Source organism: Culicoides brevitarsis, chromosome 1, assembly GCF_036172545.1.
Source record: "Culicoides brevitarsis isolate CSIRO-B50_1 chromosome 1, AGI_CSIRO_Cbre_v1, whole genome shotgun sequence".
In the NCBI taxonomy this organism is placed as follows: Eukaryota; Metazoa; Arthropoda; class Insecta; order Diptera; family Ceratopogonidae; genus Culicoides; species Culicoides brevitarsis.
Genome location: NC_087085.1, coordinates 43,145,913 through 43,160,379, shown reverse-complemented (window position 1 = coordinate 43,160,379; position 14,467 = coordinate 43,145,913). Strand labels below are relative to the sequence as shown.

General features: G+C 20.0%; 1 protein-coding gene across 1 annotated transcript; it reads right to left on the bottom strand.

Moving 5' to 3' along the window:
- Positions 1 to 13,328, bottom strand: LOC134835075 (zinc finger TRAF-type-containing protein 1 homolog). The gene is made up of 7 exons (XM_063849933.1): positions 12,604 to 13,328; positions 2,267 to 2,325; positions 1,972 to 2,210; positions 1,752 to 1,904; positions 774 to 1,051; positions 621 to 706; positions 1 to 561 (listed from the first exon to the last, which is right to left on the bottom strand). The coding sequence occupies exons 1-7, from the start codon at positions 12,991 to 12,993 to the stop codon at positions 534 to 536; spliced, it is 1,233 nt and encodes a 410-aa protein (XP_063706003.1). The 5' UTR covers positions 12,994 to 13,328; the 3' UTR covers positions 1 to 533.
- Between the last annotated feature and the right edge of the window lie 1,139 nt (positions 13,329 to 14,467).

Genomic DNA, 14,467 nt, shown 5'->3' with positions numbered 1-14,467 from the left:
TGAAAAGTAAAATTTTTGGCATTATTATTTTCTTTTATTTTTATTTCAAATTAATTGTAAGTATTTCTCTGTTAAGAAGCCATTTTTGTATTTTTTTTATTTTTCATTACAAAATATTTTTTTACTGAATTATTATTTATTTTTTTAAATATTATTTGTACGTCGAAGATTTTTTATGTTTTTTTTTTCACTACATTTAAAGATTAAAAAACAAAAAAAAAATATTATTCTTAATATTCATTTTCCACATTTGTGGGGGTAGCACGATCTTTGAATTCAGCAAATTTTAAGCTAACGAAGCAGATCTTCTTTCTGTGTCTGAAATTTTTCATTTTTGCTCAGACCTCAATCTTATTTTAATTTTTAATATTAATCATTATTTCAAGTGATTCGAAAATTATTTTTTGTTCATTTTTTTTCAAGATTTATAAGTAAAGGGAGTTCATTTTTTGTGTTTGTAAAAGAATAAAAATTAAAAGTTTTCAAAGTACTTCAAAAATTTAGATCCATCACCAAATTTATTCGAAGAGCATTTATTTCGATGCCAAGAACATGATGAGTCTAAAAAAAATAATTTTTAATTAATTTTTGTAATTTTTAATTTTTTTCAAGAAATTTACCTGAAATTGATGGCTTTTGAAGCCAAATGTCGGTTACATTCCGCAGTATCGGGCAATGGTAACAGACTGCTTTTGCTCTCATTTTCCTATTTTTTTTTTAAATAAAAAATTATTCAAAATTTAATTTAATTAAAAAAAAAATAATTTTCTTACAGCGTCACTGAAATCATGCTTGTAAATTTTGGTATTAACTTTCATGTCGGAGAAGGGACCCTTCAAGACGAAGAAATGTATGGCGAGCGGGCATGTGGTTTTTGTCTTCAAGATTAATTGATAGGCGATTTGACGTTCGTTCGCTTCATGGACATCTCGTTGGCTGTTATTGATGGTAGCCTTAACAACCCACTGATGATTGAACGCAGAGAATTTTGATGTTTCGTAATATAATTTGTGAACGTATTCGTCGGTGCGGTATGGTTTCAATTGTAAATCTGTAAGAAAAATTTAAATTTAATTAGTTTAAATAATAATTTATTTTTTTAATTAATAATTTTTTGAATAATTTTTTAAAATAATTTTAAAAATAATTTAAAATTTTTTTAATTTTTTTATTAAAATTAAAATTAATTTTTTTTTAAATTTAAAATTAAAAACAAATATTTTACAAAAATAAATTAATTTTAATTAAATTTAATAATTTTTTTTAAATTAATTAAAAATAAAATAAATTAATAAAACAAATTAAAAATAAATTTAATTATTTTTTAATTTAAATTTATTTATTAATTTTAAAATTTATAATTTTTTGAAATTTTAAATAATTTTAAAAATAATTTTTATAATTTTAAAAAATAATAAAAATTTTAATTAAAAAAAATAATTTTTAAATTTTAATTATTTAAAATTATTTTTTTAATTAAAATTTATTTTTAAATAAAATGATAAAATAAATTAAAATTAATAAAGTAAAAAATAATTAATAAATAAATTAATTAAATTAATTTATTATTTAAATTAATTTTTTACAAATAAAAAAAATTATCAAATATTTATTTTTAATTCATTTAAATTATTTTTTTAATAAAATAAAATTAATTAAAATATTAAAAAAAATAATTTTGTTAATCAATTAATTACTAATTTTTTTAAAATTAAAATTAATTAATTATTTTTTAACTTTAAATTTCTTACCATTAAAGATAATTTTCTCGTAGCTCAACAAATCAACCAAATTCAAGAAAAGTTTCTTCTCTTCACGGTATTTAGCGTCACGATCCTGTAATGCGGTCATTACCTCAGCTCCTGTCTTTTTCGGGTGAGCGCATATTTGTTCGTGTTCTGTCACTATTTCCATAAAAAATTTAAAAAAAAAATATTTTCACGCCTCAATTCACAAAAAAATCACTCTAACCTTCATGAATGGGTCCTCGCCATTGACATCCAATACGTGAATATTTGCAATCTGTTGGGCGTTCGTCGCATTCCGCAAGCTCGTGATGCTCCAACGACTTGCACGGATACTCGTTCGAGCAATATTGACACTGTGCCGGCAACTCGGAGACAGCTTTTTCCACAGCGAGATTACGCGAGGCGTTTGTCTTGGAAATCTCAACACGACAATTCGGGCAAGTAGCGGTTTGATCACGCAATCTACGAGAAAAAAAATATTAAAAATTAAAAAAAAAATAAAAAATTGAAAAATTTACCTTCCATCAGCCAAGAGATGTGTAAAACAAGCTGCACACATTAAATGTCCCATTGGGCACTGTAAATAAACACAAATAGAATTCAATTAAAAAATTGACAAAAAAAACTTTCTAAATTTTAATGTCTTTTAAATGCATAAATGGACTGAAGATAAAAGAAAAATAAACAAGAAGCAGTCACGACTTTGAACTTACCACCTGTTGTAAATAAAAAAAAAGAAAATTTAATTTTGCATTAGTTCGTTTGTTTCTGTTTACATTGTAATAATTATTTTTCCATGAAATTCTGATAAAATTGCAACAAATTACCTATCTGATCATTTTTTAATGTATGTTTTATGTATGATTTTTTTTTATATATGATCATGATAAAAAATAAATTAAATTGATAAAAAAAATAATTTTAAATAAAAATGATGATGAATGAAAGGAGACAACTTAAATCTAAAGAAAAACAGACTCAATCTATTTTTGTATAGAATAAAAATTAAATTTCTTTATTTATTTCGATTTTTATATTTTTTACATTTTTTTATATATTTTTATTATTATTTATTTTTTATTATTTTATTTTTTTTTTAATTTTTTTTATTAAATAAATAAATTATTTATTTTTTTTTAAATATTCATAAAGACATAAAATTTTGATAATTTTTTTCCAAAAATGTGACATATTCTAACATACATATATTTATCATACATTTATCTTATCATAATTTTTTTTTCTATTAACATATTTATTATTATTTATTTTTTTTTAATATATTCATTTTTTTATCAGCTGTGATTTATTACAAATACCAATAACATGTAGTTTTTATTAAAAAAAAAAAAAAAAACTTGGCATACCTACTTCCTTTGCACATTATCAATGGTAATCATACATGACAACCCTCATATACACAAAAAATAATAAATAAAATAAAAACTAATACATCAACACATGAATTGATAGTTTACTTGCATTGCACAAATTGACTGACTTTGACGTCCTACGAAGATATATATTGAAGTTGTTCGATATTTATTTGAATGTATATTGAAACCACAAATGTTTGGTTTTGATTTTTTTTTGATTGATTCTTTTTGATATTTTTATATATGAAATATAAAATTGTATTAATGTTACAGAAAAAATATATGGGCACCCACACTACAGGCAATTAAGAATAATTTTGTAATTTAATGGAAATTGATATTAAAAAAAAATTAAATTTATCTTAAATATTTAATTTTTAATAGAAAAAAGTATTTTAAAAAATTTTAATATATTTTTTTTATAATTTTTAAAACTTTATTAATTATAATAATAAATTATTATTAACAATAATAATAATTAATTAATACAACAATAAAAACTTAAAAAAATAATTAAATTTAATATTTTTTTAAAAATAAAAAAAATTTTTTTTTTTTAAAAAAATTTTTAATTATAATAATTTAATTTTAAAATATAAATTGATTAAAATACTTAATATAAAAAATAAATTTATTAAAAAAATATAAAAATATTAAATTTTATAAACATAATAAATAAATAATTAATTTATATTCTTCATTAAATTTATTTTTTTTAAAATTAAAATTAATTAATAAAAAAAAAAATAAAATTTAATTAATTTTTATTATTTTCTTTCTGTAAATTTTAAAAATTAAATTCAATAAAAATATATTTAATGTTTATAAAAAAATATTTATTTTTTATTTAATTATTTTCAATTAAATATATTTTTGATATTAAAAAATAAATTTAAATATTTTCTATATTAAATTTAAATTTTTAAAAATGAAAAAAATTAAAATTATATTTTATAAAAAAATTATTTAAAAATATTATAATTAATAAATTTTAAAAATTTATTATTATTTTAAAATAATTATTTTAATAAATTTAAAATATTTCATAATATCAATACTCAAAAAATTTTTTGAATGCAAATATAAAAAAATTATTAATTTTCTTTCAAAATTTGGGGTAAAAAGTAACTGACCTCACAATAAAGTAATTAGACACAACAAACATACATAACACAAAATAATAAAATTTCGAATAATAAAAACACCTGATAATAAGTACTTAATAATCTTTCGCGATAATCTTTTTAATTACAATAATGCATCGTTTGTTTTGTTTTGTTTTTTTTATTATTATATAAAATATTTTCATTCGCATTAATTTTGTTTCGAAAAATTGCGCATTTTTTCATGTTTGTTTACAACTCTTTGCTTGCTTGCATCGTAACACAAAAAATATATATTAATACATGACACAGAAAAAAAATAGATAACGCGTGTTTGAACTACTCAACCAACAAACTACCGTCTCTCGGCTTTGTATTTATTATTATTTTTATTATATATGTGAATACATAATAGAATTCAAAAGTAGGCCGTTCATTATGTGCATGAAAAAAATATTTTTAAATAAAAAGTCTTTCACTCATTAATTTTTTTTTTAAAGTTAAAATGAATGATGATTAAAAGTTTGATCTTATCTTATCTCAAGAATTTCAGTCTGTCTAATTTTTCAAGTTAAAACCTGATTTTTATTGTTTATGAAAAGTCGAACTCACGTGCTAATATGCAACTTTGCGATTATTTTTGTTATTGTGAATTTTTTTTAAATAATCTTTGAAGTAATTTTTGCTATTTTGTTGCATACAAATAAATTTTAAAAATGTGAAAACTCAAATTTTTAATCAAGAAATTTTTATAAAATATTAGAAGTAACTTTAAGATTAAAAATTCAAGAAAATGGAAAAATTTTCATTTAGTTTAAAAATTATTATTTTTTTAATAATAATAATTAAAAATAAATTTTTATTAATGTTTATAATATTTAAAAAATTAATTAGTAAATTTAAATTAAATTAAAAAAATATTTTTTATTAATTAATTATTTTATTAAATTAATTTATTAAATTTAATTTAATTTTTTAAATTTTAATTAATTTTTTAAAAATATTTAATTTAAATATTTTTAAATTATTTTAAAATATAAAAAAAAATATTTTTTTTGTTATATAAATATTTTTTTAAAAAAATTATTATTTTACTAAATTAAAAAAAAATCAAAATGACCCCTTCTATGAAAAAATAATTTAAAGAAGAAGTTGAAGAACCTTTTAATAAAATTCAATTTTATTCAAAAATTTTGCTTCGATTTACGCCAAATTTTTATTGCATTCAAAATTTCTCCATATTTTTCGTATTTTAATCGTGCCTGCCGCTCAAACGACAAGAATCGCATTCCTCTTTTCTAAAAATTTCTAAATAAAAGATATTTTTACCCATCTCTCGATCGTTGTCGTCGAAAATAACTTGCCTCGACGCGATATAAATAAAAGTATTACAAAGTGCCTTATTGTCTGAATAGACACGTTTCCTCCAATCTATACTTGAAATCGACTCGCACACACGTCTCTGCTGCATATTTTAACTTTTATGCAAATTACACATGCGTTTCGTTGTATTTGTAATTTTTTTTTCGTACAAAGGTCGCTCTTGAGGTATATTAGAACATGTGCGCACTAATTTACATCTAAAGTGCAAAAAAAATGCAGTTTTGTAAATATTGATCGTTTGTTTCGCATAAATTTTTATTATTTTTAATATTTTTTTAACGAGAGTCGAGCGGCAAGTGTTGCACTCGAAAAGTCGACACAAAGGCAGTTTAGAAAGTAAAAATTGAAGTTAATGCAATTATTGTTGTCATCGTCATGCATTTTATTTTTTGTGCTAAATTTGCATGGATTTGTTACGGTTTTGTTGTTATTTGGGAGACAAAATGCTAAAAAAGGCACGTTTTGATGTCCAATAGTGAAGGTTTTTTTTTTGTGCAGTTTTAGAATGGAAATTCACGTTCCGCTAACTGAATTGAGATGAATTTTGTTTTTTTTTATGATTTTACGTTCATTTTTGTCCTCTAATTTTTTTTTTAAATTGAAAGTAAATTTATAAAAAATATTTTCAGATGAAATATTTTAACAATTTAATTTTTTTTTCGAATTTATTTTTAATTAATTTTAATTAATTAATTTAATTTTGTTTAAATTAACTTTATTTTTTATAAAAAAAATTAAAATAAATTTAATTTTTAAAAAAATAATTTTATTTTATATTTTTAAATAATTAAAAATATTTTTTTTATTAAAAAATTTTAAAATTAATTTTTAATTTTATTCTGTTTAAAATTATTTTTAAAAATATTTTTTAATTTTTTAAAATTATTTTTTTAATTAGTAAAAATTATTTAAAAATTAATTGTGTTCAAAATTATTTTTTAAAATATTTTTTGATTTTTTTAAAATATTTTTTTTAATTAAAAAATTTATTTATTAATATTTTTTTAATTAAAAAAAATATTTTTATTCATATATTTATTCATTTTAACAAAATTTTAATTATTTTTAATTTTTAAAATTTTTTTAAATTTATTTTTTTTAAGAATTTTAATTTTTTTTTTAATTGGAAGCAAAAATCTTCCAAATTTATTATGAAAAAAATTATTTATTCAATTTTTAATTTAAAAAACGATTAAAAAATCATGTCACAAGACTCTGCGTCGCCTTTTACAAAACCCGTTTTAACCCCTAATGACCTACTAACCACTCGAGGTAATTACGAAGCATGACTCGCCATAATTACCTCTGCAAACATCAAAATTCTGAGTAACAAATTACAAGTTTTCAGCCAAGAATTCCCTGAAATTGAATCGATTGCATGCGAGCAAGCCTCAATTTTACTTTTTTTCCTACAAATCGTGTTTTTTCTACATTTTTTAACTGTTTTCATGATTCTTATGGATACGAAAAAAATTGTTTGTTTACATTATGTTTTAACAACATGAGCATAGCAGCCACAAAAGAGGCACAAAAAACGAAGGGGAATCGACCGAAGTGAAAGAAACATGAAAGTATGTCGTTTCTCTCGCGTTTCGTATGCGATAAATGGCAGTTTTGTTATCACAGGGAACAAAAAGTAGAAATATCGCCATATGAGGTTATGACGCAGTTATGTTTTTGTTACGTCGTAGATAAATAAATGTTTTCTGTTCCCCTCAAATATTTTAGCAACATTGTTGATTGCATCGTGAAATACTTGAGAAAAATGCTGCTGCTTGCTCAAACACGTGTGAATATGTCTTTCGAATGCAGCTAAATTGACAGAATGACATAAAAAGCTGAATCTCGCAACACAAAAAATTAACTGTTCACAACTACAAACGACGTTGAGTTAATTTAGAGTCATTAAACAAATTAAATGAACGTCATCGTTGTTGTTGCGAGACTTGCGAGATGGATATGGGAAAAATATATCAATGTCATGCTTATGTGTTCTTTAAGGTATTCTGACAATTTTTATTAAATTAAAAAAAAAATAAATAAAATTTTTTTTTTTAAAAAAAAAAATAATTAAAAATTTTTTATTAAAAAAAATTATTAAAAATTAGTTTTTTAAAAATTTAATTCAAAAATTATTTATTTTTTATTTAAAGAAAAATATTTAATATTTAAAAATAATTTAATTTTTTATTTTAATAATAATTTTATTTTTAATTTAATTTATTTAAATTATTTTTAAATTTTTAATTTACTTTTAAAAAAAATGAAAAAATATTTTTTAGATTAAATTAAAAATAAATTATTATTCAAATAAAAATTAAATCATTTAAAAAAAAATAATTGCAAATTTTTTTTTTTATTTTGTTTTTTTTTATTTTTTTTTTTAATTATACAAAATTATTTTTTAAAATTTTTTTTTTTTATTTTTTTATTTTTTTTATTTAATTTTTTATTTTATTTATTTTTAAATTTAATTTAAAATTTTTGTATCATTTTAAATAAAAATTAAATAAAAAAAATTATTTGATTATTTTAAATTAATTATTTTTCTATTAATTATTATTTCATCTTTTTTTCAATTTTCATTTAATATATTTTTTTTTTTCAAATATTTCACAGAAAAATAGGAAGTTGACTGTCTCAAAAAACTTTTTTAAAAAATTGTCTGCAAATTTAACATAAAAAATCATTTTCTGCTTGAACAGTTGCATGAATAGTTCCTGTGATGTGTGACGACGATCGTTAATAAAAATACAACAAAAAAAGCGATGAATAATGTTTAATGAACGCTTTTCAACAAACAACAATGAATTGATGCATTGCAGTTATATTGCAAAAAAAAAAATGAATGATTAACAACGTCAGCAAATTCTTTTGCTTGAGTTTGTGTTTTTTTTTCATTATCATTATCAAGGTGAGCGAAACAAACGTGCGGGAATGTTTTCTATGTGCTATGCAATAATGTGGCTTTAATTACTTGGCAATTTGTTATTAATTGTAATTTGATGGAATTTTTGCAGTTTTGTTTTCAAGTTGTAAGGTTTTCTTGTCAAAAAGGATTTATTGATATAATTTTATTTTTTTAAAATTATTTTTAAATTTATATAAAGTATTTTAAAATTATTTAAATTAAATTTATTATTAATTTTAAAATTAATTTTTAAATTAAAAAATTATTTAAAATTTAAGATTAATTTAGAATTAAATTTAAAAAAATAAAAATTTAATTTTTCATGGAAAAAAAATAAAAATAATTTTTTTTGGTTAAATTTAATATTTTAAAAATTTTTATGAGAATTTTAAAAAATTAATTTTAACAAAAGTATATATAATATTTTTATATGAAAAGTTACTTTTTTTTAAATTTAAATATAAATTTTTTTTTTAATATTTTATTATTTAATATTTTATTAATTAATATTTTTCGTAAATTTTTAAATTAAATATAATTAATTTATTTTTTTTTTTTTTTTTTTATTTTAATAAATTTAATATAAAAATTTTTAAAATATTAAATAAAATAAAAAAAAAATTATATTTATTTTTTTTTACACGAAAAATTAATTTTATTATATTTTTTTTGATAAAATATTATTTTTACAAAAATATTTAATTATTTTATAAAATAAATTTTTATTAGAAAAATATAATTAAAAAAAAATAATTATAAAGTGACAAAATTCCCATTAAATTTTCTTATCTAAACAGAAACCAATCAAAAACTATTTAAACAACCATTAAAATTTCGTCTCGCCAGTTAATTACCCATGAGTATTTTTATTTTTATTTAACTTCTTCATTTCATCAATCCTCAACACGATAAATTCTTTTAAAAATAGACGCAATTACCATTCTTATAGGAAATCTCATATTTTTTTTCCTAAACAAAAATCATCTGTTGTCCAATTCCACACACAGAAAATCCAACACAACGACGGAAACTCTAATGGGAGGGTTATTGAACCAATACAGGCTCACCCAAAAAAAAAATAACAAAATAAAATTAAAAACTACTCACACACATTCACTCATCCACGAAAGCATAAAATAATGTAACTTTTGTACAATGGCACACATATAACAATCATAACAAAACATAAGTTAACGCGATGCGATGAGAGAGAGAAAAAAATAATTTTTGCTATTACGGTACGAGACGAACGACGAGGATGGCAATAATAACAAACAACAAAGAATTTCGTATTTTGTGTTACTGCGTCGACGTCAGAAAACAGCTGTATTGATAAACAAACGCATTTCTTCAACTTCTTCTTCTTTTTCGTCTTTTTTTCATATATATATATATTTTTTTTATATATATTGCGTGTTATTTTTTTTTCTTTAGGTATCTTTGTAAAAAATAAAAAAAAATCAAAAGAGAATGCAAAAGTAGGCTTTCGACAAATTACGTAGTAAACGAATAGTAAATGATAGCCTTGTCGAAAAGCCAGTTTTTTATTCGCATGAACACCTGAACAACAGCAGTTTATACCGTTACTGCATTTCTTTCGCTATTCAAGGGATCAGCAGCAAGAAGTCGTACAATTTTTCGCAACCTGCCTCGCTTAGATTGGGGTTTCGTCGTAAAAAAATCAATAACTTCATAGACTCGATTCAGGGCTTTATTTATAATATTGTTATTATTGATATATTACATACGTACCGTACGTACCGTACACACACATACAGCTTTAGTTTCATTTGTGAGTGTAAAAGTGTCTTATATACCACACGAGTAGGTAAATTATACATCAAAATAATTTGCTGCGCAATAAAAGGGATTTCATTGAAGATTTTTGTTAGATTTTTATTTATATAACTTACGTACGGTACGACATACGGTACGACGTAGCAATTCTTCCTTGTTTATTTTTCTGCTTCTTCTTGCGTGTCAAGAGAAGAATGTCAAGAAAAAAAATATAAAAAAAATTTCATGAGATCATCCTAATTTTGCTTAAAATCGGTTGAATATTGATAAAAATTACAACAAAGCGTACGGTACGGTACGTATGTCGTACAGAAGAAATCAACTATTTTCTGCGCATTTCCGTGTAAAATAGGGAACACCTATTTATTTGATGAAAAAAAAAGTTAAATAGTAAAAAAAATGCATCACAAAACAACTGGGTCATGATTTTTTTTTTGGTTTTGAATATTCGTCGCAGCAACATATTTTATGATGAGAATGTCTTAACTCACAATCATCTGTTATTATTTAATTTAATCATGAACTATTGTGTTGTGTTACACTCTCACACATATACATGCATAATACCATGTGTTCACTCAATTTTTTCCTGAATCTTCATTTTTTCAATTTTATTTATTTCCTCTAATTTTTTAAAATATTTTTTTTTGTTTATTTTTATAAAAAAAAAAAATTAATTAATTTTTCTAAAATTTTGTAAATATTTATATATTTTTTTAATTATTTATTTTTTTGGTACATGCTTTTATTTTTTATTAAATACCTATTTAATTGTTTTTTAAAAAGTAAATAAACAATCAGTTTTATTAATTTTTTGGTTTTTTTAAATTATTTTTTTTATCATATTTTTTTTTAAATTTTTTATATTGAAAAAAAATAAATGTAAAAATTTTTATAATTTATTTAAAATAAAAAAAAAATATTAAAAATAAAAAATAAATTTAAGTCAAAATAAATAAATTAACAAAAAATATTTTAAAAAAATATATATTAAAAATTAATTGTTTTTAATATTTTTTAAACAAAATCAATGAAAAATATATTTTTTTTATTAAACAATTAAAAAAAAATTATTTAAAAAATTATTTTAATTTTTTTTGTTAAAAATTATTTTTGTTAGAAATAATCAAATTAACAAAAATAAATATTTATTCATTAAAAAAATTAAAAATAAATTGTAAATAATATTTTGTAAAAAAAAATAATTTTTTAATTAATAATTTTTTGTTTCAAAATCAAGTAAAAATAAATAAATAAAGAAGAAATATTTTCTTTTTTAATGATAAAAATAATTTAATAAATAAAAAAATAATTAATTAAAAAAATAAAAATAAATAGATAATTTTAATATTTTTGAAAAAACAATTGAATTATAAATAAATTAAAATAAATAAAATTTTAAAAATTAAATAAAATATTTATTTATTCTAAATATTAATAATTCAGCTGATTTATCAAAAATATTAAAATTATTTATTATTATTTATTTTATTTTTATTTTTTTAATTAATTATTTTTTATTTATTTATTAATTAATTTAATTAAATATTTTTATTGTTCATTAAAAAATAGAAAATTAAAAAAAATATTATTATCTATTAATTTTTATTTTATTTTTTAATTAATTATTTTATAAATAAATAAAAAAATATTAAATAAATTTTAAAAATAAAATAAAAATTTAAAAATAAATAATTAAAAAGTAAAAAAAAATAATTTTATTAAAATAATTTAATGATGAAAATTTATTAAATTAATTTATTATTTATTTAAAAATAAATAAATAAAAAATAAAATAAATTAAAAAAATATAAAATAAAATATAAAAAAAAAAAATTAAAGGAAGACACGGTACATAAATGAAAATGATAAAAATAAAAACCAAAACAAAAGCTGTGAACGCTTCAGATGACGATTTTACCTTGGAATATCTAATTTTTACGTTCTTCTAACAAAAAATTTTCGTTGTTACCAGTGGCAACTTGATTTAATGTTCAAACACAAAAAATAATAAAATAAATATGCAGCTACAAATTTTTACACAATGAATACCACACAAACTAGTTGTTCAAGGTTGTACGAAAAAAAAAAATTTTCATGATGATGCAATAATTTGTTCTCTAACAATTTTTTAGTGTACGCCAAGTCACTCAATCGTACACTCGCATACAGGAAACGTGAGGGGACAACACACACACAAGGGCGTGGATCGTACGACGACGACGAAAAAATCAGACATATTGAGAAAAAAAATTTTTTTTTGATAAGGAAAGAGAGAATTTTACCTGATACATTGCCGTCCGCGGTAAATCAAGACAAACGGCGCAGCACAAGATGCCGCCGAGACGAGCCTCGAGCTTCTCGACAATTTTGCTCGATACTTTGCTGGATTTGCTGTGCGACGAGCTTGTGTCGAGTTTCTTGCGTTTCGGCTCGGGCTCGTCTGTGTCAGCTGTGTTCGCCTGCGTTTCCTGCATACTGTTATTGTTGTTGTTGTTGTTGTTATTTGGAGCAACAGACGATGTGGTCGATGTGCCAGAACTCGACGACGACGACGTGGTTGAGCTACTTTGTGGCTCGACACGAATTTCCGCCGTAATTGTCGTCGGAATGAGGGGATTATTCAGTAAATTACTTGTCGATGGAACTGGCGAGACAGATTCAACTTCTGCCATTTTGTTTTTTTGTTTTCAAGTCTCTTTCTTTATTTGACGACGAAAAATATTTTTATTTCACTCTGCGATTCACTTATCTCTTTTTTTTCTTTAAATTTGCACAAATTTGTACAAAAAAAAAATTTTTTTTTTTTAAAATGTCGCCCAAAAATTTTTTTTTCCTTTTTTTCGAAGGTAAGTTTTTTACACGAAAATAAAAAAAAATAATATTTTCCTTATTTTTATTTTTTTTTGTACTTTCTATATGTTGCTATAGACCAGCGTACACAAAATAAATATATTTATTTTAATCAAGTCTCGATCGAGGAGAGAATCAAAACAAAGACCTTTCTTATGTAACTCCAAACACAGAATGAGATGGACGATTTTTGTTTTTCTTTTTTCTCTGTATTTTTCAAAGCCAGCTGATGTGAGTGCTGCACTTTGCTATGCCATCTATGTTTTGTAAACAAATGAATGAGTCATTTTTTGCTGCGCGGAAACAACCAATCAATGTTTCTTGCGAATAGTTTGGGGCAATTGATGCGAAGGATTATTAAAAATAATTCAAATTTTAATAATTGAAGAATAATTTTTGGATTTTAGGGAATTTTGTGAGAAAATTATTTAATTTACGGATTTTTTTGAAAGCTGTTAAATGGGACAATACCGTACGGGTAGAAATGTGTTGATGTTGCGGTATGGGAAACAGCGAAGGTGAATGGTATGGTTTTGTGATGTGTTTTAAAATATTAAAAGGAATTTAAGAGTTAAGTTCATATTTAAATAAAAAAATATTTTTTTTCTCAAAAATTTAAAAAATAATAAAAAAATAATTTTAAAAAATTATAAAATAATAAAAAAAATTAATTTTAAAAAAAAAAAAAAATTTTTTCATTAATTTTTAAAAAATAATATTTTTTATTTAAATAAAATTAAGGGATTTTTTAAAAATTTAATTAATATTAAATTATTATTAATTTTAGTTAATTTGTTAAATTATTTTTAAATAAAAAAAAAATAATTTTAAAAGTCTAATTTTATTTTTTTTTATATATAACTAATTTTTAAATAATTAAACTAAATTCAATGAATAAAAAATTACATTTTAAAAATACAAATTTTTAATAAATTATTTTTTTTTTTTAATTTTTTAAATAATATTTTTAATTAATATTTTATTTAACTATTTCTTTTTATTATTCCATAGATACTTTTAATATTAATTTATAGGGACAAAATATATGTATATTTCAAAATATGTTCAATTATGTAAAAATGAAGTTAATTGTATTTTAAAAAAAAAAAATTAAAAAAATTAATAAAAGATACAAAAAGTGTTTTTGAAAATTAATAAAAATAATTTTTAATTAATTTTTAAGTAACAAATAATTTAAATATAAAAAAATTTTTGTACAAAATTCAATTATTTAAAAAAAATCTTTTAAACTTCTTTTATATAAAAATTAAAAAAAGGCAGAATTTAAAAAATAAT